We start from the raw sequence: 26698 nt of genomic DNA on the forward strand, positions 1-26698 counted from the left end.
CACACATAGAGCGCGCTTAAGGACTAAACAGCTGTGCTATTCTCTTTTTTTACAATTCCGTTGAAATTGGCAAGCTATATTCGTAATGTTCCTATCGTGATCCAGTGCTCATTTTAATTCCTGTTTTGTTTTGGTGTTGTCGTTTGCACATTTCCCTTTTCATAAATGTATACACTAACGTGCGCACACACACACGCACACGAGCAAGATATTTTAATCACCAGAGTTCACATTTGCGCAATGTCAATGTCTTAAATGTCAGGCCTCATGCTGCATTATGCATTGAGCATAAATTGTCAAAATAATCACAAGCTGAACATTCAACAGTGTATGCCAAGTCAAATATTCAGATTTAAAAAAATAAAACTTAAGTCTGCTCGGGGTTCTACTTTTGTTGAACTGAACCTAAAATTGATCACAATCTTTCAGAATAGTTTTTCTGGCCATTATTTTCAAGTTCAGGCTGTCAATGTGTGTTAGAGATCTTCCGAAGTAGGACATGTGTTTTTTTGTGTTGATTCACAACCAGGACAAAAATATTAGAAATGGTCGTAAAATATTGCACCACAAAAAACAGATGAATGCTCATCACCGCATAACACCGCTCTGTCAGTGTGGCACAATGATACTCAATGTCTATCTTACAATGGGTCAGAAACGCACGTCGATTCAGAAACCCGAATTTCCCCTTGGCGCATTATTCTAAATAGGTCAGGTGGTTCTTCGTAGAATTAAAAGTTAATTCAAAGTGTTTTAGAAGAACGCGCGATCCACACACACACGCGCGCGAGTGTACAGCCCACTTCAGTAAAGGTTAACGCAATGAATATTAGGGTAAGTTCAAAATTAGCATAGTGTATAACCGACTGCCACCTCCCCGACATCCCAAGCTCTTGGGATAAAATATCCGAGGAAGGACAAACATTACTTTAAATGACTATATTTCAATAAAGGCAGTAATGCCATTTTAATATTTCGATAATCCATCTTCACAGTGAAATTACATTGCAATAACCGGAGAGAGTCAGGTACATTCACCCTCTATTTTGACAGAGCTATGAGGTTAATGAAATTGTAAAAAAAACTATAAATACCACGTTTGATGGTTTTGAATTGTGAACCAAATGAAGCAGCAATACCCCAGCCAGGTGGCTCAGTGGTCCAGCGAGAGGCTCACAATCACGAGGTTGAGTACAAATCCGGGTTTGACTTAGCCCATCAACTCTCCGGGGTCGATAAAGTGAGTCCCACGAAAACTACTCTTAACCAGAATAATCGAATATAGGAATTACATGTGAAAAGCATTACTCCGTTTCAAGACGATTGTACGATTGGAAGTTGACCTAAAAAATAAATACTGCTTTGTTTTAAGGATAATTACTTTCCTACTCCTCTTTCCTCGTGCTAATTCACGTTAGGGGGCCAGTGCAATCACTATTAATTCACTTACAATTTGTAAAATAAGTAAAAAATCACCGAGTTTACAAGACAGCTGTTTCCGCTTCCAAAACAGAAAACACAATGGAAACAAAGCCAGTCGAGATCTCAACGCTCATAAATAGACGTCGCCGATTGTCTGAGGGCATGTCTCAGCCCCACTTAACGAGCAATCGGATTGGCCGTAATTGGCGGCCCCGCGTGGACAACATAAACACAACATTAATACAAAATTTACTTTAGTTGAAACCATGGGGTCCTATGGGAGGTGAAACGTAACCCGAAAAACCAGTTTAGCGATGTAACTGTTAACCGAGGGACTACTTCTACTGCTTTCTGAGAAAGTGAACAGTGGTTGACCTGTTGAGAAACTCGCCCCCCCCCCACCATGGGAATGTGGCATTTTCATCGCCGTCTAAAAGGGCTGTACACAAACGTACTCTTTGGTTCTTTCGGTAAAGTCACGTAGTTAAAAAATTAAATAAATTTAAAATGAAAACTAAATTTGTGATTTAATTTAGTTGTTTTCATTTTTAATTTATTTAATTTTTCACCTACGTGACTTTACCGAAAAAACAAAGAGTATGGATCATTGCAGTCACGAAAACTTCAAATCTGGCTGTACACAAGTCAAGTTTATTTGTGTAGCCAGGTTGGGAACTAATAAGTATAACCCGTAAAAACAAAGTTTTTCACTATAAATCCTTTATATGCGTGGCAGCGAACTTAATATAAAGGATTTAAAAATATATTCGCCTGTGGAGGACGCGGGGATCGATCCCGCGACCTTTGGCATGGGAAGCGAGGGCGCTACCAACTGCGCTACTCCGCCACGGCCTGTGGAGGGGTTACGCTCTGGGCTCTTACACTCTGACGTTCAGCCAAAGCCATGAATGCGTTCTATTTGAATATATGTAAAATAAAAATTGTTTGCCTAAAAAGTGTAAAATTTTGGGAATTATTTTTCACGAACAATAATTGTCTGGCACAACGAGTCTGTGTGGAAAATGTCAGCTCGATTGGATCACGGGAAGTGGGTTAAAAAACGACCGAAAGATTTGCACGGTCCTAAGCAAGCAAGCACGCAAGCAAGCACGCGAACTTAATATAAAGGATTTAAAAAAGAGACCAGCATGGGTCTCATTTGCAAAAAAAAAAGGTGACCTGGGTCTGCGAAGTGACAAAAAGCAAAAAAACTAATTTAAATAACGAGTACAGCAAACAGGAGATGAGCACTGTCTTCATTCTCTAAAACGAAACTATTTATTGTATTTCACCACTGAGCTATATCGCTCTTTTTCAAATGATAGCTCAACGAAGTGGCCTATCACGTGAAAAAAGTCTCGTCATGCAATGGCCCAGCCCTTGTGAATGCCATCAGGGCATCTCAATGTTCACCTGAAAGCGGACGGTGCGCATATTATTTTTGTGGTAAATTTACGCGCAGTATTAATCAGGGCGACAAACGAGTGGCGAAGGCGGTACCGATAAGGCCGTGTCCCCGCCCTCAAGGGTCATCCACGTGACCACGGGGAGAGAGACACACACATTCCAAATATACAGCAAGAGGCAGGGTCAGAATCGAACCCACGGTTCTCCTGTATACCAGGCGAGGGAGTTAAGATCTCGCCACCGTGGCACCTTCATTGGAGAAGTGACTCTGACTTGAACGACTGAACAATGCGCGGCGCTCTCCCATTGTAATCTCCCCCGCCTTCTCTGTCCGGTCAAATCCGAGCCCAGCGATCGTATCAGGGGAGCAATCTACACCGAGACACTGCAGACGACGCCAACTATTACCCCGGCGTCCACAATGTACGCGCGTTTCTACAGCGATAACCCCCCTCCGACGAGGAGATGGCGCGATGAAATCGGCTCGTGTGAAGGCGCTCCGTGTATTGTTACACCATCGGGTCTCGAGAAATGTGGAAGCCTTCATCCAGCAGTGGATTGAGCATTGCAGGATTACGACGATGAATATCTCTGTGCATGCACTATGCATCGAATGAAATCGTGAATAACGCCTCTTTTTAATTCAGCGGCACAAGTCACTGACACCGCAACCTTCGTAACCTTGCCAACGCGCTGTCAAGGAGCGATTGCATACTTGGGTTGCCATTAAAGTGATTCATGTGGAACGCTCAATCTTTTAGAACTCCTCTCCAAATAACTGTCAAAATAACGGCTCTTTACAATTGTAAGTACCCTAATAAATCCGACGGCACCTGTTTTGCATGCCCTTTGCGCAGAAGCAGATGGTGTTGAGACTCTGTCATACACAGCAGAAATTAGCGACACCGCACGCAGCGTTTCAATGCCGAAAGCCCTTAATTGAATTTTCTTTCTTGCTCTGTGGGACCACCGAACAATTTCGACGTCTCCAATCTGCTTCAATGGCGATACATTCCTCAGGATTGTATCGCTCTACATGCGTATGCATTCATTTATTTATTTCCAAAACATTTCCGACCAAAACAAAGCGCCAGCGCTCGTACAAAATGCGCCCCCCCGGGACGACGTCTGTTGAAATCGTCTCGTGTGTCGGTGCTGGCCGGATTGACGCATCGAGCGACCATTTGGGGGGGGGGAGGGTGCGGTGGGGGTGCGGTGGGGGGTAGGCGACGGCGGTGGCCTGTTGTGGCCTTCATCCAGCAGCACACTGACGATGCCAAATAACGACACGGAACAAAAGAAAAGGCCACACGATGAGGATCTTCATTCGACTATGTGTGGACTTCATTTAGATCTGTCACAGAGTCAAATAATCGCTCATTCTGATGTGAAGGATCCAGGGATGCTACCCCCTCCCAATGTATTGATGATGAATGACATACATCCTGTGCCCTTCGACTTCGGTTAAAAAATAACTGTGGCCAAGTCCCCTCAATAATCTCATGGGGGTTTAAGAAATGTCTGAACGCTTGTCGCATTCCTCTGGCATTTGAGATGAGTTTTTTTTTTGCGATAATAAATAATGAAAAAAATCCAAATAACATGTTGGGTACAACTTGAGTCTCTGGTCAGCACCCAAAATGATGAAATGTCATGGGCATTGACTGCCGCCGTGGGAGAATGTGGCAGTGCGAAATTAACCACCCGGACACACGCTGAGAAGTTCTCAATGGCAGCGGTGGCCTTCAGGGGAATGCTCGGTGTGTGTGGGTGGGTGTCAGCGACGCGTTTGACTTCACTTGACCACTGCTTTTACTTGAACACTTTTAAACATGTCCTTTCTTGGCATATACCAACCAACAAGCAAGCAGCCGCCAGGGGTCTCAGCCGAGCGGAAACATAACTGAACCAGGGAGGGAAGGTAAGCCAAAGCAATACGGTCAGTGAGTATTCTTTGTTTAACCAGCAGATAAAATAACTCATTGAACCACGTGAAATATTGCCTCTTATGCATGGGAAACTTGATACAGCTGTCGTGGCTGTGACGGTTCAACCTGAAGACGGAAGACGGAAGCTTGTGTTGCCTCCGAAACGTCGTGATTTTTTTTTTACTTTTATTAATTTTAATGTTATACCTACGTGACTTTACCAAAAAAACCTAAGAATATGAAAACTTGGTTTAACATCAATGATGACAATTCCCTTAATCTAGGTTAAAAAAAAAACATCGAGTCTGAATATTATTTTTCAGGGGGGACCTGCATTTAGAAGTTTGGCCAATTCCATGAATGGGTGTTTGGAGGAAACCATAGTTCCTCAGTGAAAACCCACCACGTGCATTAGGGTGTAAATACTCAAAGCTCGGCAGAGATGGATTCAATCCACTGCTGAAATGCAATCGCATAGCCAACTCGCAGCCTAAGCCTACAATCACCTGGTCTTCCCAGGCAGTCTTACATTTAGGATTTAGCCAGGCCTCAACTATGTTTAGTGTCCGGCGAGATCGGGCACGCTCCGAGTGATGTGATCGTGAAAGAACCTGGCCTAATCCAACCAACATCCTCTGCTTATGCGATGTAAACAAAAATAACCACCCCCCAAGCAAGTGAAATAAAAAAGAGACATTGCTACGCAACGTTTGCAGAGTTGTGCTCATTAATCACGGTCCCTGGGTAATCATAGGGAGCTGCATCTTGCTGACAATGCTCCAAACCCCAGGAGCATAGAAAATTTGTAGCGTAATGCATTGCAACAATATATATTTAAAAATAACAGCGCACGCTGGCCAACACTGCAGTGGTGGGGGGGGGGGGGTACATGGATGTTTAAGAGCACAAAACTCACAACTCCCACCTCCTCCTTTTCCTCACTCTCCCGCCCCATCACCCTTCCGCATGAGCATACTGCCTCTACCTGACAAGCGTCAGGTCTCGGTGACTACCTGCATCTATTCAGCGCGAGGAGGTAGATGATGTGGTGGACCCGGGGAAAGCCTGCTGTTCTGCGTCGCCCATACCGATTAGTCTTGCCTGGGGAAGAGGACGGTGGGAGGGAAGGTTTGGGGAAGGAGTGGGGTGGAGGTCGGTGGGCGGGGGGATAAGGGGCGGGGTGGGGGGGCTTTCTCGGCTGTTTGATCCATACCTGCACGTGTCGGCTTTGCTGCAGGGGAGCTGGCGGTGGGATGGATTGTATTGGGGTGATCTGTGCTTCCGACAACAGCAAAACAAACAAACAAAACGTGCGTGCATGCATGCAAATGGTAAATGACAAAACAAAAATTCCGCAAAAAATTCGAGAGAATTTTTAAATCATAAATATGGAAGCATTTGTTATCGTGGAAACGTTTATATATAAAAACAAATATTTGGAATTGTAAAAGATAAGTAGAGACACAACAATAACCACACACTCATGCAAAGCAAAAACAAAACTTCTTCACGGCTATTTGGTTCATCTGTTCTGGCAGGTTTCAGTGTTGTTTCTCACAAGTACACCCACCATCGCCCTTGCACCCCCCCTCCCTCAATAGGCCCCTGGGATTGGGAACACAAAGGCACCAGTGTGCATTGGCACGAGGTGCAGGCGGGAATGAGAATGTGGTGGCTGGGCAGTAGGGATTGGGGTTCGGGGATTGGATGGTAGGCATGGAGGTGTGGTGGTAGGCATCAAGGGGGGCGGGGGGGGGGGGTGTGCGGTCGTAGAGGTGTAGTGCCTGGGTGGTCAGGATGGCTTGGTGTGATGGCTGGAAGGTAGACAAGGGGGTGTGATGGTTGGCTGTTAGGAGTGGGTGTAGCCTGACATTTGTGGCGCCGAAGTGAAGTTTGCAAGCTCTCCCCTTGGTCGCATGGATTTTTCTCCGGGTACTCAAAATTTTCCTTCCATATTTAGAAACATGCATTTAGAGTATTTGGCTGCTGTAAAATTCCACACGATAAGCCACTTCATTGGGCTATCATTTTATGGCCAGGTCGCTTCTGGGCCTTATGTGGTAAAATCAAATAAATATGAAATAAAAATACATATTTATATTGTAAGGCTGCGAATTCAAATATTTCTGGACGATCAATTTAATGAGTCCCACTTTGTGGGGCAAGTCAACAACAGTTTTAATTTCGGAAGACTTGTCCCTGCCATAGGAACGTGACATTTCCACCACTGGCTCAGGGCCATAAACAAGACACAAATAGTGCCCCATGCTCCGTTGAGTAGGAAAGCACTTTAGAATTTGATTTACTGGATATTCGCATGTTTGCTTAAAATTGCCTGTAATGTGAGCGATGCATTAGTTGGGTTAACTGCTCATGCGTAGTGATGACATAAGGCAATTCATTCTCACCTTTCATCTCCTCAGGATGGCTATGGAAGTGATGATTATTTGTGCACGTTTAAATGGAAGAGGGTTTTTTTTAAGGAACTAACAAAACCACAAAAAATAATCATGAATAATGATATCTTGGTATTTCTTATAAATGTGTTTTCTCTCCAAAAAAATAACTACACAAAAACTACTGTTAACCGAAATAACTATTAATCAAATATAGGAATGCCATGTTAAAAGCATTAATCTATTCCAAGACGATCAGAAGTTGACCCTAGTCTGCAAAAGAGCTTTTTTCAACTGCCAAAAACAGAAAACGTAATGTAAACAAAGTCAGTCGAGGTCTCAATACTCATAAATGGACGTCGCTGATTGGCTGAGGGCATGGCTCAGGCCCACTTTCGAGCGCTTGGATTGGCCGAAATTGGCACCTGCGTGCATAACATAAATGTACCGTTCAACATTTTAACATTAGTCGGGAAACCATGGGATCCTATGGGAGGCGAAACATTAACCGAAAACCCATTAACCGATATCACTGTTAACCGAGGGACGACTGTACTCCATCGTTCTCACATCATGCGAGAAGCAGTCTCGCCGAACATAACGGCACTTAAAGTTCTTCCTATAAATGTGCCCTCTGCTTGTCCCTTAAGATATGATTGGATACTAACTGCGTATACACATCGCTTTTCGAAAATATCTGCAAGCGAGAATGTAGTAATGAGACATGGCCACAGACGTTCAAAATGGTTACATTCAACCAAAAGAGGGCCTGGAGACTATCACAGCAGGTGAGGTGGGCTGATGCAATAGAATTTTAGGCAAAGTTCACTTTGTGTAACCTGCTGAGATCTCGAGAGACCACGATGAGTGAACCAGGGAATTATTTACCGACCCACACTGACCGGTGCAGTGAAGTATGGTGAAACAAGCAACCTCCATGAGTGACGCGACAATGTGGGGAAGGGTGCTCGTCCAGTCATTGATTAACGAAGAAATATTCTTTGTTTGTTATTCCACTCTCGTTCACCTAGGAACGCCTCAATGAGTCTCGTGACTTTTTGAGGAGGGTCCTTGCCAACTTTTTGCATTCGTGGGTGCGATGAACGCTACTTAGATTCCAAATGAGTCATTTTCAGGTCATTTTAAAATGTAACAAACGCGGACCCAGATGTCCGGCATGCAAGGGCCGAATCCTCGTGAATGACATCAGGGCATCTAATGTTCAGCTGGAAGCAGACGGCGCGCACAGTATTTCTGTGGTTAATTCACGCACAGTATTAATCAGGGCGAACCATCAGCCTCTGCGACAAACAAGTGGCGAAGGTGGTACCGATAAGGCCATGTCACCACCCTCAAGGGTCATCTGGCCCGATTCATCTTCATCACCATCACCCCACCTTCATCTCACGATCATTCATCAAACCCATCAACGCAATCGCTCAGTCTTCCTTTCCCTTCTTCATCAACCGTCGCCTGCTGTGCATGGCGCGCGAGCCTGCAGGCCCGGCATTGCACTGGCTCTTACAACGTTTGGAGCATCAAAAAGCCTGTCGGAAAAGATTACGTGCAATGTGGAGAACTAAAAAGAAGTCACGGAGCGGAGGCAGCAACCACACGCTCGTGGACCTGTGAGGAGGAGTGGGCCCCTCCCGACCTCCTCCCAGGGGCTCCCCCACGCAAGCCACGCCTACAAATTCGTGATTGACGCCATTCCAAAAAAAGATGGTAGGACGTATTTTCCGCGATTATGCAATTGACACAAATTATGTGGAAGCATTCCGCCGCCAATGGTTACGGGGCCTAACCCCAAACCATGTTTTGTTCTCTCCCGCGCTTGCGGCAAGAGGAGCGGCGGAACGTGGGTTGGATGTACATTTCAAAAGGCATAATTTGGCGGAATGGCGGTAAAAATAGCTCCACAAATCAGGCCTCATTGTATGCACCTAAAATAAATACTTAAAGCACCACCTACGTGAACTGATTCATCAGCGAGCACATAAAAACACATCGGATAAAATGAACACGCAGATATCTCTAAAATTGCGGTAAGCTTCTTGGGAGGCACGGCTGAAATAAAACATGAAAGACATGCAACGGATCATAACCACGCCGACGATAATGCTAGATATGAAAAAAATACTTTGTTTTGAAGAGCAAAGAACCAGCTGAGGCGCACGGATCAAACACGAGCGCAATAAAACAAGGGGAACGGCACTGAATCTGAAGTGTGCGAGGCATGGAAAACAAACATTTTCATTCATATCAGAACGAGGCGACCGAATAACAGGGACAGCCACGTCAGACGCCAATCTGGTTAGGGCAGGCGAGCGAGCTCGGACGAGAGACGTCGCGAGGAGGAATGTCGAAGAGCGAAGGATGCGACTCACAACGGAGGGGAGGGGGGGACACACACTCTCTCGGGAGCGAGGCGACGGAGGGGAAATGGTAAAGGTGAAACGAGGACGTGAGTGAGAGCGAGATCGATTACATCTAGAACGCTGGAGATAAGCGCGTCTGCCGTCGAGCGGTGAAACGAAATTTCACTGTGCATAATGCGAACAAATGCGCATTAACATTCGTGCATAAAGGGAAGGCAAACGCTGGAATGAAATGAAAACTGAGAGAGAAAAAAACGTGTCGCAAATGTGACCGGGAGTTGGCTGAATGTGCTCTCCATGAGATGTCAATATTTGAAGTCAGGCCCAGTACTCATGCATACTGGATGAGGGCTACTTAACGCATACAGCAATTACCGATCGAACGTTACATTTTCTCGGCTGTATTCATCACAAGTGAACTCATTGTTAGCCATGTCAAGACATAATGTCTAAATCCAATCTGGAAAAATTACAGGGTGCCATTTACTGCACTGTCGGTTTCTTTTTGGCGATGACGGCCGTAATAAAAATACCAAAAAGAAAAAAACCTCAGCACATCAATGCAATCGTGAAAAAAATAGCAATTGCAGAAAATGTGACGGTGAAAAATGCATGCATCGCTTGGATCCGTTAACAAGTTGGACAAATTAATTTAGAGAAAGAAAACACGAAGGGAGAAAGAGAAAACGTGAAAGTCAAGTTGGCAGGCGTCAACTGTCAACAATCGCGTTCTGGTTCCCATACACCAATTAGGGGCCCTCTTGGGGGGGCAACTGTCAATCATTTCGCCGACCTGATTTTGATCATGTCGGGTGAGGGCGGGGTCGCAACACTTTGGTAAATGGCAACGGGCTCTCTTGGGAGGGTGCGTAATGTGAGCGGCGATGGCCTAATGCCGCCGCGTGCGTGGACGCGTACGCACGAGAGCGGAGGGCCGGGGAGGGGATGGGGGGAATATAGGTCGCGCGCAGCAGAATTTGAAGGTCAAATTGAGTGACTCATATGTCACGGGCAGAAATCAGAGGAATCAACAGCGGCGCGAGTTTAAAACCTTCAGTGTCAGGCGGTGTCGTTGGTGGGAGTGGCGTGCGGGCGGGGGCGGGGGAGACCCACTATTTAAAAAAAGTGATCTGCATTAAGGAATAAACAAACACGTCGATGTACGGCGCAGTATATTCATGAGGGAAGACACACGCGTGCGCACGCGCTCGTCCGTGCGCGCGATCGCAGAGACGTGCGCGGCATGGCAAGCGGTGCCTGCGCATAACGGAACTCCGAAATGTGTTTATCGATTGGCACACCGCTGAAGAGTCTGATGTGGGGGCAGTGGGGGGGGGGGGCAACGGTGGGCGGTGGCTGGGCTCGTCTGTTCCGCTGATCGTAGTAAGTTACGTGCGGAACGTGGGGCGGTCAGAGAGGGGCGGTGGGGGGGTGGGCAGGACGTGGGGGGGGGGGCAGGGCTGGGGCGTTGACGGCTCACCTTGCACGACGAGGGTGTACTCGTCGGTGGAGGAGCCCACGCGGTTGCTCGCCTCGCAGCGGTACGTGCCGTTGTCCGTCTTGTTGAGCGCGGCCAACAGCAGTTTGGTGCCCGATACGTTGGCGCGCTCGGGCATCTCGCCGTCGACGCGCACCCACTGCACCCGCTCGGGGCTGCGCGAGCGGCAGCCGGCGTGGGCGCACGCCGCGCGCGCACACACACGAGAACGCACAAAGACAAAGGCACCCAACGTATGGCCTCTAGCAGACTTTGGGGGGCAAGTTCTGTTAGCGAGTAGCACCAATGAAGGGCGGCACGGTATACGAGGGGGTGGTTGGCCAGCACCACGCCCGACCGCCTTTGTTTCCCCAGTGGCGATGTTTTTTTTATACACCACACCAGGTACTCATTTGGGACCGGGTCGATTCAGATAATCGTCACTAGTGTTGGCCGTGAGCAGGAATCGTACTCGGGTCGCTGGGTTCGTAGCGCTGCGCCCTAACCGCTGGACTATCGCACGAATGCGCGCGCGCGTGCACACACACGTGCACGAACGGCTTCGTATGAGCAGGACAACTCTGAATAATTGAGCGTCTCGCGAATGACAATTTACACTTTGTATCGGTGGGCCCCTTCAATGCACGTGGTAGCGGTGCTATGGCCCCCAGGGAGCAACAGGCCACGGGGTTGCCTGCAGGCGCTGCGAACGTATTTCCCCGTTGCACACGCCGCACAAAAAATGAAATGTCTCACAAACCTGAATTTTATTCTTGTTTTTGTACAGCAGTGGTCGCGATTTAGTAACGCGGGCTAGCGACAAAGCCGCTTAGCAGTTGTAAGGACAGTTTAACAAGATTTTTTTTTACGTGTTTGCATTGGATGTCATTTTCATACGCGACGTATTAAAAAACATAAATCATTAATTGCACCGTCTGCAATAATTTCTTTTTTATTTTCCGCTATAACGCGGCAGGCTGCAGTTCAAGAGAAAACTATCTCGCGACAATAAAGATGAATGCAGTTAATACCACAACAAACATATTCACTCCTGCGACATTGGCCCAACCACGGTTATTAACCCATTTATTAAGAATTTCGAGGATAACAAAAGTTTATTTTAATATCAAAATATTATTTGCGTCGACCTCTCCAATCGGGGGGGACTTTCTCATAGAAGCATTCACAAACGCTTGCAAACGTCGTCCCAAAAAAACATGATAATAATGTATTATGCTAATATCTTAACCGTTTCCTGATCCGTCCTACAGGACATGATAGAGGCATGGACGGGTTGAAGGATCAATTTTGTTTAAAATCAATCAGTTCGCAGCTGACTTTGTTCCCTAGAGGTGACAGGCTGGAAAGAGGAGGAGGGTGATGGTTGGGGAGAAGCCATTAGGGTTGCTGAAAAGCAATCGACCACAATTTAGTACAGGGCTTAGGGCGGAACGTGGCAGAGCATAATTGGGACTCGATCGAAAAAAAAACTTTAATGCTAAATACGCGGGCAGGGAGGAGGGGTGCACGGTCACACCTGGGCTTGCTCGTGGCGTTGCAGATCAACTCCAGTTTGTCTCCCTCGCGGACGCTTCTGCTGGAAGCGATGATGTTGATGATGGGTTTGTCTGTGACAAGAAAATTGCAGATGTTTTTATCTTTCCACGAGCTCTTTAGTAATTAAATAGACAGACGAGAGCAAAAGCGGCATCCACTCATGCACGGTCACAGCCCCCCCACCCACACACAAATCACGAACACAACGACGACAACAACGGCAGCTGTGCAATTCGGCGGTGACTTTCGCCGCGGCTGCTCGTGCCAGGCTAGGTGCACTCGGAGGCCGCGAGCAGTGGCGAAGGCTCGATGGTGGCAGATGATTGATTATCATTATTAATATTGGGAGATTATTTAGATTATTGAACAGACAACCCCCCCCCCCCCCCACATGTTATGGTTCGACCACACAGGGTGAGTGGCAGGTGCACAATTGATGCAAGATTAACTCCCACACTTCCCATTGTTATGCACAAAGATCCCCCCCTCCCACTGTAGTCTTCAAAGACCTTTGGGGCAAGTGGCGTTAGCGAGTAGCACCTATGAAGGCCAGCAAGGCACACGAGGGGGTAGGGTGGCCAGCACCACGCCCGGTCGCCTTTGTCTCCCAAGTGGCGATGTTGCACATCGCATCGGGCCTCATTTGAGGCTGTGTCGACCTAGGGGAGGCCCAGGACCCATTTAGATAATTGCTACCGGTGTTGGACGTGAGCGGGAATCGAACTCGGACGGCTGGGTTCATAGTGCAGCGCGCAATCCGCTACACTACCGCTACCCACACACACAGGTGCACATTGAAAGATGAAAGATGAAAGATTCCGCCATTAATACAAAGATCCCCCAAATAGCCTTCACAGACTATCGGGGCAAGTGCTGCTAGCGATAAACTATGAAGGCCGGCACGGCACGCGATGGGCTGGGTGGCTAGCACCACGCCCGGCCGCCTTTGTCTCCCTTGTGGCGATGTCTCACACACCGCACCAAGGTACTCGTTTGAGGTTGGGTCCACACGCACGTACACACACGTGAACGCTCACACACACGGCACACGCTACACAAATACAAGCATGTACAGGGCTTTCCACAAAAAAAGGGCTGCGTGTGACCGCCAATGCGTCTTACACTCCGCACGCATCGCGAGCCTCGCGAATTAAACACCGCCGCTGCAGGGTGATTTGCGCCTCCGCTTGCCCGTTTTCCATGGCTCGTGGCGAGGAACGCATTAAGCCCACAGCCACAGCCAACGCACGCACCGTCAGACAGTAAATAATTAAACTTCAGTTGCGCATGCGAGACATCAAGAAAAGTAAATTTTCTGAAACACTGCACGAAAAGATTAAATATCCCGCGGGGCTTAAAGGAATACACATTGCTTAACACTGGTGGACAAACTGAGCTGCGTTGAGCAGAAACGTCGTATATATTCAAATGTCGCGCGACGCATGTCCACACAGCTTAACGGCTTTAGAACGGCAAAATATTTCTCGTTGGATGGACTGCTGTCAATAGAATCGCCGCAGTCACGGACGTGGTGAGATGGGTTACAGCATGTTCATGTTCGCATGGTGCTCTCTCATTGACACACCACGTGTTGTTGCCGTTTCAGATGTTTGCTGGGATTGATACTCTTAGGTTTTTTTCGGTAAAGTCACGTAGGTAAAAATAAATAATAAACGTAAATAATAAAATGATAGAAATAATAATAGAAATAAAATAATAAATCACGACGTTTCGGGGGCAACACAAGCGTCCGTCATCAGGTGGGACAACCACAACAAGAAAAGGCCAGCGTCTCGAGAAGCTGTGACTTCTTTTCTCGTTGTCTGTTAAAAACTCTAACCAGTCTAACAAATAGGTGAAATTCCTCCCCGTAGAGGGTATTAATTCTAGATTTGAAGCTTTCGTGACTGCACCTGATGACGGACGCTTGTGTTGCGCCCGAAACGTCGTGATTTATTATTTTATTTCTATTATTATTTCTATTATTTTATTACTTATTATTTATTATTTATTTTTACCTACGTGACTTTACCGAAAAAAAACCTAAGAGTTTGAGTGCCTTCTTCAGTTTTACTCTCGCTGCCTTCTTAACGACGAATGAAAAAACATGTAACGCGCCAAATAATCACTTGAATACATTCGCTGCGTTTTCAAACTTTAAGGACCCTGGGTCAGTCCGTTGAAGCCTCAGAGGGAAGGCAAGCGAAGGGACTTGCATGTTGGCGACTAACTTGTGGGGAAGAGAGGATCACTAATCGTACACGGCAGCAGTTGTATGCTGTTTTTCCCACCGTAACAGTGACAATGTTAACTCTCTCGCCCGGTATGCAGGAGGTCGTGGGTTGGATTCTGACCCTGACGCCTGCATATGTGGAGTTTGCGTATCTCTCTCCTCGTGGTTTAGTGGCTTTTCTCCGTGTCCTCCTGGCTTTACCCTCCACATTTATAAACGTGCTTAAGAGTATTTGGAGTTTAATCTTGATTTGAAGCGTGACTGCAGGAATCCATACTCTTTGGTTCTTTCGGTAAAGTCACGTAGGTATATTTAATTTTTTATAACATTTTATATAAAATTGGAGTTTGTTTGGCTGTTATAAATGTCCACATGTTAAGCGACTTCGTTGAGCTATCATTTTTGATGGCCAGGTTGCTTCTGAAAAGAGCTGTACAGCTCAGAGGGCCTTAACTGATCAAATAAAGTTGAGTAGTTTGGGAACTTGGTGGGTGGGTTTGGCTGGGATTCCCACGGAAGCCTTACCCAGGCCACGCGAGTACCAGGCCGGGCTGCACGCTTCACTCAATCCGGGCAACGCTCAGAAGCGGTCAACACCGTCAGTCAACGGCGTCCCGTGCTCAGGTCAATTTCAGCACTCAGTTGTTGTTCAATAAAAACAACAACAACAACCGGCAAAAACATTTAGAAGTAAAAACATTTTTTTTTCTGGGGATATCGTCGCCTCATCCAAGCAAATGGTAGATTTTATTTAAAAAAATAAAAGTTTCCCAATTCCACTTGGAGTGTTGGGACAATAATTTGAGCCAAGGGGCCGTCCATAAATGACGTCACGCGATTTTGGACGATTTTGTACCCCCCCCCCCTTCGTGACACGGCGTCACAAAAAGTCAGACCCCCCCCCCCCTGAAATACGACGTCACAAAGCTCTGCCCACCCCCCAAAAAAATAAAACATGCTTCAAATCGCTTTAAACTATTGCCATTGTAGTGCGTATTTAATGTGGCACTGCACTCTGATGTTGTAGGAGAAAACATTTTTAAAAGGTATATTTAATTAAGTAGAACGTGTTGTCTATATTTATTTAAAGTTGCGCATTTTAATGTAACGTCACATTTCTCAACCGCTCCCCCCCCATCGTCACAAATGTCTGCCCCCCCACCCCAGGTACGTGACGTCATTTATGGACGGCCCCCCAAACTCAGCCCTCCCAAGAACGTACGTTGAGCTTTCCCCGCACCGTACGTAGCCAACGGCGCTAATTGGAAGCACGGCAGAAGAAGGGCCGAGCGATGGCCCAGCTCAGCAGCGTTCCAGTGGCTCGCGGCGGAGATGCGTGCGGCGCTCGTGAAGTGTGTGGGGCGCCCGCGGTGGCAGTGCAGGGGTGACGGACGGTGCAGGGGCGGTTGCGGTTACGTACACAGAACTTCGAGGGTGCGGTGCGAGCGGAGGGGCGGGCCGCCCCGCAGGGCCGGGTGCTCCACCTGGCACGTGACTGGCGCCCCGTCGTCCTCGGGGGCGGCCAAAAACTCCACGTGGCTCACGAGCGAACTCGTGCGGCCGTTCTCCTCCACCTCCCACGTCGTTTCGCCCGCTGTTCCAAAGACAAAGTGATGTCAGCGAGCAGCGCCTATGAAGACCGGCACGGCACACGAGGGGGTAGCGTGGCCAGCACCACGCCCGACCGCCTTTGTTTCCCCGGTGGCGATGTTTTTATACACCGCACCAAGTACTCATTTGACCTAGGGGAAGCCCAGGACCGGTTCAGATAATCGTCACTGGTGTTGGCCGTGAGCCGGAATCGAACTCGGGTCGCTGGGTTCATAGTGCAGTGCTTTAACCGCTGCGGTATCGCCCGCTGTTCACACACACACATATGACAGCAATACCATAACAATGCCAACAATTGCAATAATGACACGCTTCCGATTAGCATGGTTGGCTAGGTACGGTGCAAAAGAAATTCACAATTAGTACGTACATAATCGAGGAGCAGTCAACGCGTCGTTACCCACATAGTTAAGTGGTGAGTATGAAATCATGAAAGCCAACCCACACAACAAATTATTTCAAATGCAACATTCGTCACTGAGCCGGCATCTCTATGAACTGGACGTCGATCTTGCAGCAATTACGTATATGCCGTTTTATGTGGGATTTGAGTGGAAAAGGGAATGCACAACTCCTGAAATGCCGGCGGACAAGTCTTCTGGAATAAAACGCACTGGCCATGACCCCGCAAAGGCGTGCATATGAATGATCCCATACGGTAACAGCCACCCCCCCCACCCCCACCTCACCATGTATGCCTGGATGCCTGGAGAAATGCACGCATGGATCACCAGTCATGCACGGGTGGACTAAGAGCACACGACCGCGAGGGTAGAGACGGGGATGCACACAGATGTCCGCACTCGTACCCAGAGACAGGCACAAAAATGATTCGGCAATGCTGCACAATTGATCACGAGTTCAAGTAGCGGGCATGTGTACATGTGGCAGTCATGTAAACAAACACACAATGAGATCCCCATACCACCCGGAGAGCCACTCGGACTGTTTGTGTAAGTGATGTTTGTGAGCAACTGTCAATGCAGTCTTGTTCTTATTTTGAAGTCTTGTTCTTATTTTGAAGCCTTCTTCATTGGCCACTCCCTTGCTGCCCCCCCCCCCCGATAGCCCTTTTGTGACCCTCACGTGTGCCCTCCGTTATGGCCACTCTTTCCTCGGCCTTGGCACTGCCCCTGCCATCTAAATCGCTGTACAATTGTGCCGCTTTTAAACTCTATTGTAGAGCGCCTTGAGCTAAGGCGCGCTATGCCAACATAAGGCACAGTGTGCAAGTGAGTAGAGTAACCACAACACCAGGCTTGACCACTTTTGTCTCCCTATTTCTCATATTCCAATTCAAGGTTGAGTTGACCCAAGGAAAAGCCCTGACGCCGTTTCCCACTGATATTAGCCATGGCCGGGAATTGAACTCAGGTCGTGAGGGCCGTGGTGCAGTGCGCGAACCACTACGTCATCTCTTGCCATGCACACGGATTCACCCATATCACATTAAGCCGTATTCATCAGGCACGCGTGACGCATCACATTCCAATACTTGAACATAAATGACATGTTCAATGCGTTGCCCACAGAGGCAAAGCTGGAATTACATTAGCGTCAAATTCCATTAAAATGATGTTGCATTAAACAAAAACAACAACAACAACAACCCCCAATATTGTCTTGTACACACGTTTCCGAAATAAACATTCGGCCCTTTTAGCAAAAAAACACAACCGCACGCGATTGTGCGCGCACAAAACGTGCGTGCACGCACATACATAATGAATCCTGCCCTGCAATTCCCTTTCAAATGCCTCTCTCGTCTGGGCTCCAAGCCCGCCTCCCCTCTCTGATCTCTCTCAGTTCACTTCTCCCCTTGGCACTCCCCCCTCCCTCTTCCGCGCCTGCCACTCGCACACATTAGACATTCGGCTCGGACAGCACAGCAGCCACGGACGGTGTTTCCCCATCCGATGCTCGTGCATGGCGCACTGAGCGCTTCTACTGGGGCACACGGGGCCGCGAGCCGCCGCCACGGCAAAAGATGAAACTGTCCAACGGATTGCTTGACACGTCGGCTTTTACGGCCAATATTGTCCATAATAACCGCACTTAATTAGCTGTGTCGGGTGGTGGCGGGTTTAACAACACATTTATGTTTACGCGATCTAAACCCCTCCCCCCCCAATCACTTTTTTATGTCCACGGATTGTTGCATGGTCAAAGTGTGGGAGATGGCAATGGGCTTCGGGAAGCCTTAATCAAGCGGTAGATGAATCGAGATCGACGACGATGACGTTCGCCGAAGATATGTGACGGTGGGCTGTGGGTAAAAAAAACATATTTCATATGTGTTCCTAGGCCACACGTTTCCATGGAATCGTATGGCCTCGTTTGATATTTTAACAGTATTAACACATTGCTAATTAGGATTGGTGGCGAAAAACAAAAATAATAATAATCGTAACCTTGTTTGTCGCGGGGTGTGGGGAAGTTGAGGCAGGTTTAACCTTTATGTGGTATCCCTGAATTAATCTTATAATTAGCACGAGCGCAGCTTTCATTACTTTCCGGCGGCGTCATTAGGCTCGCGTGGAACGCACGGCGTTCAGGGACTGCACGCGATAAGACTTCGCGGAGCCTCAAAACACGAGGGGAAGCCTCCGTGCACTTTTATGGCCGCGACGACTCTGTGAGAGGGAAGCAGGGCAGCAATCAGTCGCGAGCATAAAACACGGACATTAATAAGTAAGGAGCCTGAGCCATGGGTAAGGGTAAAAACCAAGGGAGTGTCTCCCTCTCTCTCTTCTTGCAAAGGTGTAAATTTCCCTTTACATGAGCGGGGTGGGGGGGGAGGGCTGTTTTGCGAAGGCCCAAAATCTAAGCACGGCGCCACGTTGGAAGGGAGTCATACGCGGCCGTCGCAACTGCTCCGCTGCACGGCCCGTCAGGATGAATCACGTGCCCTGGTTAGAGACGGCCGAGTTGAAGCGGTGGGCTGTGTGTGTGAGCGCGCGACTGGACTCGCATCGCACGGACAGGTACCGCTCAACTTTAATAGCAACAAGGTTGACACACACACACACACAAACAACAGCTGCTGTTGCTGAGACTCATAGGTGAGGAATCCAAGCCCCCCTCCAACCCCGCTCCCCCCCCAATGCATTTCCTAGCAGTCGTTTGATGAAGGCTCCATCTCCCCTCTCGAGGTTGTCCTCATGGGGACTCTGTGATGTTGCTCTGCCTGCCCAGCCTGTCTCTGGGGCTCGTTGGTGGTATTGTTGTTGTCGTTGTTGTTGTTGATTCCGGGCCCAAAGTTGCATTTATCACATGCTGCCTTGCAGTGTTTCTTTCCCCCTCATATTAAATCCCCCCCTCCCCCAATAAACTAAACCAATTTTATTTTATCAGACAATGGCCACTGAGCTATATAGCTCTTTTTCAGAAGCGACCTTGCTATCACAAATGATAGCTCAGCGAAGTGGCGGCTTATAATGCGGATATTTATAGCAGCCAAAATACAAATCTCTGAACGCGTGATGTTGATTCTAAACGTGAAGGGGAAACTCGAAGGGCCCGGATAAAAATCCACGCAAACCACGGGAAGAACATGCGAACCGCAAATATACAGCAGGCGTGAGGGTCGGGTTCGAATCCACAACCTCATGCATACCAGGCGAAGAAGTTAACATCTCGCAGTCAGTGTTTTTATTGGAAATTTGGGTGGACTTCTTGCTCGTTAGGAATGCAGTGGCTTTTGAACGGTACAATATTACACAGCTAAAAATGTATCTTGCTGGAAGCTGTTTTACTATATGTTAATAATATATTCACTACATTATTATTTATTGTTAATCCATTGGTAATATCAGGTTTATGACGGAATATGCTCAGGCCATTTGTTCAATGATAAAAAATATATATTAATTGATCCAAGAAAGCCACAAAGAGTCCAACGATTCTGTTTCAGGAGGGACCTGCTACATTGGGTTTTTATTTTAAGATGTTTTCAACCAATCTATGAGTGTTTATACAAGTGCGAGAGAACCGGGGCACCCAAATACATCCCCATGTAAACTATGTATTTTACCAGGTATGGCGCACTGATCCATGTAGCTCCTTTTCCGAAGCAACCTGGCCATCACAAATGATAGCTCAATGAAGCGATCTATCACGTGAAAATTGATAACAACAAATAATCTAAATGTATATTGATTCTAAATGTGGAGAGAAAAACCTGAGTACATAATCAGTAAAATCCACACAAGCACAGGGAGGGAGATATGCAAACTCCAAATATGCAGCAGGCGTTAGTCGGGATCGAACCCACAACATCCTGTACACCAGATGAGGTAGTTAACATCTTGCAACAATGCACGAGGGGGCAATACTATATCACCATACAGATGGAAACAGATGGCGATTAGTTCACTTGCAGTACCGCCATCTCCTGGCGAGCCAGGGTATGGCACCTCCAACATTTGTGCAGTGATCCACCAACTCTCGCTGCTGCCTCCACAGTGCTGGATCACAGGCCACGTGCGTAGCCACTCCTGGCCCGCCGCTGTTACCCAGATGTCTCTTGAAAAAAGGAATGTTAGTCTCGGTGGCTTTGACCTGCTCCAGTATAGGGTGGTGTATGCTCCATGTAGGTGATACCAATACATGGCTATACAATATATGTGTTGACTCAAAGACAGATTATCATTTAAAAATGTAACCCATCTGGAATTATTTGGAGTTTCGTGTTTTTAAATGCATGTAGGTGATGCCACAACAGCAAGAACATACAGGAATACGAAGGGGAAGCGCTTAAAAAAATCACCTCCCAGTTATAGAGCAATGATGGTCTGTGGTAGTACACCACCGCCAATGCAGTCTGTAGCTATGTTTTTTATTTCCTCAAATCAGTTGGTCAGTTTATTTCAGGTAAGGACTAAGTAGCGGCCTGGCCAAAACGACTGATTCGATGGTAGCCAGCACATTAGATGAGGAGGGGTTGCAGGAACTGCAAATATCAAAAGTAGGATCCCCGGTTAAAAATAGCCCGCTAGCTGGCTTAACGGGATCATCCGTGTAACAATTCAAACAAACTAAAACTTTTAAAACATGGCTAGTAAACAATGAAAATTGTGTATGATGAAAACCTAGCTTGCCATCCATAGTCAGATTATGCATGACACGAGTGATAGAAACTGAAACTTGCCATTTAACATGCCATTGAAATTCGGCATGAATTCTATTATAATTGCATTTCCAATTTTGTATCGAAAAAGTCCTTCTAAAAAGGGCATTCTCAAATTCCAGTCACAAATGGCTTTCCTCGTGGCATTCACAAGTGTGGCAGTAAATAGCCATAAAGCAATGACCTCAATGCAGATACAGATTGTGGTCTTGGGATATTGAGATTAAAATGTTTACATCTTTACATAAGGATTGCATTCAAACAGATGTTATCATATAATATATATTTCTTGAAAATTGTTAAAAAATATATTTCTTGGAGGAACTATTTTATCATCTTAATGCACCACGATTGCCTGCCTGAGCCTGCTTGGAAAAATGATAAACAGATTTTATTTTTAGTTGCGGCAAGAGAATGAGTCCTCTTAGTGGGTAACATTCGTCCTTAATCAGTGCAAACCCTCTGTTTGTCATGCACTGTGATCACTTAAGCAGGGCCCTCTGTGGACTAAGTGGCACGACAATTACTGCAAATAATGCAATTGTGACATGTATACGGCCATTAGAAGAACCAAAGCCACTTATAAACGCTCAATTGTTGAACGTATAAAGTAATTCTGCCTTGCTCTTAAAATATTTAATGCCTGGAAAAATATATAAAATGTGCACTGAACTCCCCCCGCCCCCACCCATCCACCCCGCTTAAATCATGCTCGGTATAAAATGCCACCGCACCGACAATGCTTCTTTATGAAGCCATAAGCTGCCGTTTTAACATTTCTGGAATAGCTAACCACATGGCACACGTGGCAGAGACGACACACACACACGGAGCGCGAAGCATAACTGAGTCGGCAAAAAAAAAATCTCACAGACGAACCCCTGCCGCGGAAGCGCCGGGCATTGTAAATCCGAGACAAAAAGGTCATTAGGCGCTGGGCTTTTTCAAAGCATCCATTAGGATTCGTCACTTCCCCGCACAGCCTGCGTGTCCAGGGGGGGGGGGGGAGAGGGAGGGGGGGCATTAACCGAGGGTCTGATTTGCGTAGCAAGCAGTTGTTGCCGCTCGGCCTGCAGCACAATTGGCGAGATAAGTAGCTCGCAGAGCCGGCTGATCCCCACCCACCCCCCTCCCCGGTTGTGCTGAGTGCCACACATTTTTTTTTATTAAACTGCCTTAGAATTTAAACGGACCGAGCGTACATTAGAAGCGGGCGAGTGACCCCTCTGGGTGGGGGGGGGGCGAGCACCGGGCTGTAGGGGAACAACACTGCGGCGGGGGGAAGCGAGCGACGGTAACCCCCTCCGCACAAGGGTTCGCGCGACCTCCCTTGCACGACACAGACAACGCTTGGGCTTTTTGTTTCTGAGTGGAGCGGAGTGCGTACGCCGTGCGCGCGCGCGCGTGCGCGTGCTGTATGCGCGCGCGCGTGCGTGTGTGCTGTATGCGCGCGCGCGTGCGTGTGTGCTGTATGCGCGCGCGCCTGTGTGTGTGCGCGCGTAAATGGAAGTGCGCGGCTGGGTTAAGGTTGACCGCCCTCAGCAAAATGTGCACGGAATACGGTCGGCTGGCTGCATCCTCTTACTTATGCATGTGATGGCTTTTACGATTGTCGAAATGGACAAAGGAGATGCGTGAGTTATGGTTCGCGCTTACAGTGGCAAAAAAAAAAATCACACACACACACCAACCCCCTCTACCCGCAGCCCTCCCTCCCTCCTCACATCAGTGAACCTACCGTTAAATTTATTTCACAAAGAGAGCTATGATATATGGAAAATCATCATTGTCATCATCATCGTGTGCCAGGCTCGGCTCCAGCTCCTCGCGGACAGGGGTGCCAGTAGAGGTGTTTTGTGGGGGGCCACCAGCATCGTGATTCACCACTAGCGAGGGTGAACTTGAGTGGGGGGGGCAAAGGGACATTTAATGGTACAGGTCCCTGCCCGGCACCTCCCCCCCCGCCCCCCCGAGCACTCACGGTTCATTCACCGCTGGATGAGAGCCTCCCCCAAGCCACCACAACCTCTCACGGTCTTTCATATCTCTTCTATGTATGTATGTATGTACACGATGGAACTTCTTTTGCACCGTACGTAAACAGCCGTGGTGTGAATCGGAGGTGTGGGGGAATGACGACAACGCTAAAACACAAACAGCAGAGGGAGTGTTTGCGACGACTCCGTCTGCTTTCACGAGAAAAGCCCTTTCGAGAGGGAGGAGGAAGCCAGAGTTGTGGATCGTCCACTTGACGCCTCAAGGCTAAGCTCCCACTGACAATAGCCCTGGGATCACCACCGAGCTCAATTCACCTTTTGTAGTCGTCCAAATATTTCCCCGCCCGACGCCTTGTGTGTTATTGGCATCATCGTCAGCGTCATTAGCGACAGCCATGGTCAATCCACGGTTGGACGCGTGCTTCCACTAAAGCCACCGTCACCTCCCGTGATCACACAATGTAACAATTCACGGTGCAATGAACACTCGAACACGGAACTGATAAATCATCGCTCCATCTCCCCGGTTGAAATTCTCCCGGATGCGTTCCATTGAAGAGGATATATACATATGCAACGATCACGTGACATTGATGTGTGGGAATCTGTGGGAAGCTTTTAGCAGATGGCATCTGCAGAATCATGTGCTTAATTACTCTCATTTTGCTTTGTCTCACTGTGGCTTTTCTCCACCTCCTCCCTCCTCCTCCACCCCCACTCCACTCCGCGTGCCTCGCTTCTTCTCTTCACCATTGTCTAGTCAAGGAGCATAAACCATCATGCGAATCTGGCCATCCTCGCAGCGGCTTTAGGCTCGCCATCGACCGCTTTCAGATGCGCTTCAGCAGCCTTCTGGAACGCTTTTCCTTCCGATATTAGGAAGCCACTGGAGCTATGCACTTTTAAATCATCATCTCGATTGAAAACTCATTTATCTAGGACAGTTTTTTTTGTGTTGAGTTTGATGTCCTTTCCCCACACCTCCATTAGCCTGGTTTGCTACGTAAGGTGCAAAGAAGTTCAACATTTATACGCAGTTTTCATATCCTTGTTCCCACGATGTAACAGCTCGTTTACCTTCAGTCCTGAGCGTCAACGGAAGCAATTCAACATAAGCTCAGACGTATCTTTGTTTATGCACAAATGTTCTGGCTCGAGGAGACAGTGTGCAAAGGCCAAATTATGAGATTGCAGCAGAAGCCGGATATAGGCAATTGGGGTCGTTAACATTTGAGTTTTTTCCCCACTCCCGGTAAACCGCGTGAGAAAAAGCGGTCACCGGTTTACCGCGAGTACAGAAATATCTCGGGCCCATAAACGTAACTTTTTTTTAACCCTTTCAACCGAGATGTGAAGGCCAAATGCACCACGCAGTGACTCAAGCCGCCATGCCGTTTGCACATTTGTAGGTGCCAATCGGTGCTTCTATTAAAAACGTCCCGCTGGAAAAAAGAAAAATGGCTACCCGTTTCCGGCTCTCTTTCGGAAACAAATAACCGTGTCTGTTTAACAACCCTAATAAGCACACCTTGTAATCACGCTTCTGATATACGCACACATGAACTTGACTCTCAAGTGGTGTGTTAATATCCAACTTGAAAACATAATTATCACCACCGGTGGCAAAACATAATTACCACCACCATACCACCACCCGATATTTGCAGATTTCCTATTCAACGTTGGTTTTTTAAAAGGGGTAACTGATACTTCTCACAGCAGCAGCAACAGAGCATGGCATTTGGCTTGGCGATAGCGATATGTGCAGACGTCCTACTCCACGTTTGTTTTAAAAGGGGTAGCGGAAACTTTTCACAACAACAGCAGCAACAGAGCACGATGCCCCAACGCTGCTCTTACGACACGATGCCCCACTATAGCAAGTGCAGAATTACTGAACCGGAATTGATAGCTTGAAAGCATTTAGCGCGGGCCTTTGAAAGTGCGCGGCCTGTAGCGTATGAAGCTACTTTTGCTACGAGGATCATCCGGCACCGGATGAACAGCCGCGCGTTTCATCCTGCGCCAGGGATACATCGCCTGCCACGACTTCACCCTCTTTGCCTGGACTACTTTCGCTGCGCCCATTCACCCCTCGTAGCCCACAGCGCGCGGCGGCGGGGGGGGGCTTGACCTGACGTGTGTCCGTAAACAACCGCCTGTTGAACAATCGCTTGAGGAAATATCCACCGGTAAACACGGACGGGGCCACTGCGGTGTTGTATCGAGTCGCTTGCCTTTCACATTGGGGTTCAATTCAGTTTCCTTGACTAGTCTCCTTTACCCCCTCCCCCCCATACGCATTTGAGGGGTTACATCAGGGGCCGTCCATAAATTACGTCACGCGATTTTGGACGATTTTTGACCCCCCCCCTCGTCACACGGCGTCACAAAAAGTCAGACCCCCCCTCAAATATGACGTCACAAAGCTCTGCCCCGCCCCCCCAAAAAGCATATTTTGAAAATAAAACATGCTTCAAATCGCTTTAAACTATTGTCATTGTAGTTCGTATTTAATGTGGCGCTGCACTCTGATGTTGTAGGAGAAAACATTTATAAAAAGTCACAAATGTCTGACCCCCCCCCCCGTAGGTGCGTGACGTCATTTATGGACGGCCCCTCATATTAAAGCATCCAATTGTCATTGAACATTACCTCAGAGGAATTAATAAATGGGTAAGCATTTACACGTTGCAAAACGCTGTTGAAAACGGTAATTGTGGTGGTGGTTCTTGCGTTTCATCGCAATGGCTGTTCCCGCTTTTATGATGAAGTTCTCTGAGATCAATGGCCATACCCCTCCCGGCACAGAGGTCTTCAATGGTGTAGTTAATTGATGACATGTTTCAATTAACAAGACACGAGACCTACAATTGTATCAGTCGTGTCATCACATGTGGGACATCATCAGCGGGTGGCTGAGCTGCTATACCGCTCAGGCTAGCGCCGTTTCAAAAAATGCAAATTTGTACTTAAAGATTTCATACCTCAAAACAATATAAATGTGCTATCGCGCATACAGTACAACAACAATATGTTATAAAGAGCACACAAATGTAGGGGTGTTAGAGAGAGAGCCGTTATGCATGGCAGCTTATGGGAAACAAACACAGTGGGCGGGGCTACGTGAGTGCACGGGGGGGGGGTGCTCTCAACGACGTCCG

The 26698-nt window shown here is 47.7% G+C and overlaps 1 protein-coding gene across 2 annotated transcripts in view; it reads right to left on the reverse strand.

Moving 5' to 3' along the window:
• Window positions 1–26698, reverse strand: part of LOC144932760 (cell adhesion molecule 2-like) — a 130700-nt gene that overhangs the window by 17332 nt on the left and 86670 nt on the right. Inside the window, exons 6-9 of one of the 2 annotated variants that reach the window (XM_078857186.1) lie at window positions 16219–16392; window positions 12546–12636; window positions 11012–11184; window positions 5971–6030 (exon numbers count right to left, since the gene is read on the reverse strand). In XM_078857186.1, coding sequence (XP_078713312.1) covers window positions 5971–6030; window positions 11012–11184; window positions 12546–12636; window positions 16219–16392 — 498 coding nt within the window. The remainder of the gene's footprint in view (window positions 1–5970; window positions 6031–11011; window positions 11185–12545; window positions 12637–16218; window positions 16393–26698) is intronic. The other variant, XM_078857187.1, reaches the window with a different exon arrangement.

This window comes from Lampetra fluviatilis, chromosome 5 (assembly GCF_964198595.1).
Source record: "Lampetra fluviatilis chromosome 5, kcLamFluv1.1, whole genome shotgun sequence".
NCBI lineage: Eukaryota > Metazoa > Chordata > Hyperoartia > Petromyzontiformes > Petromyzontidae > Lampetra > Lampetra fluviatilis.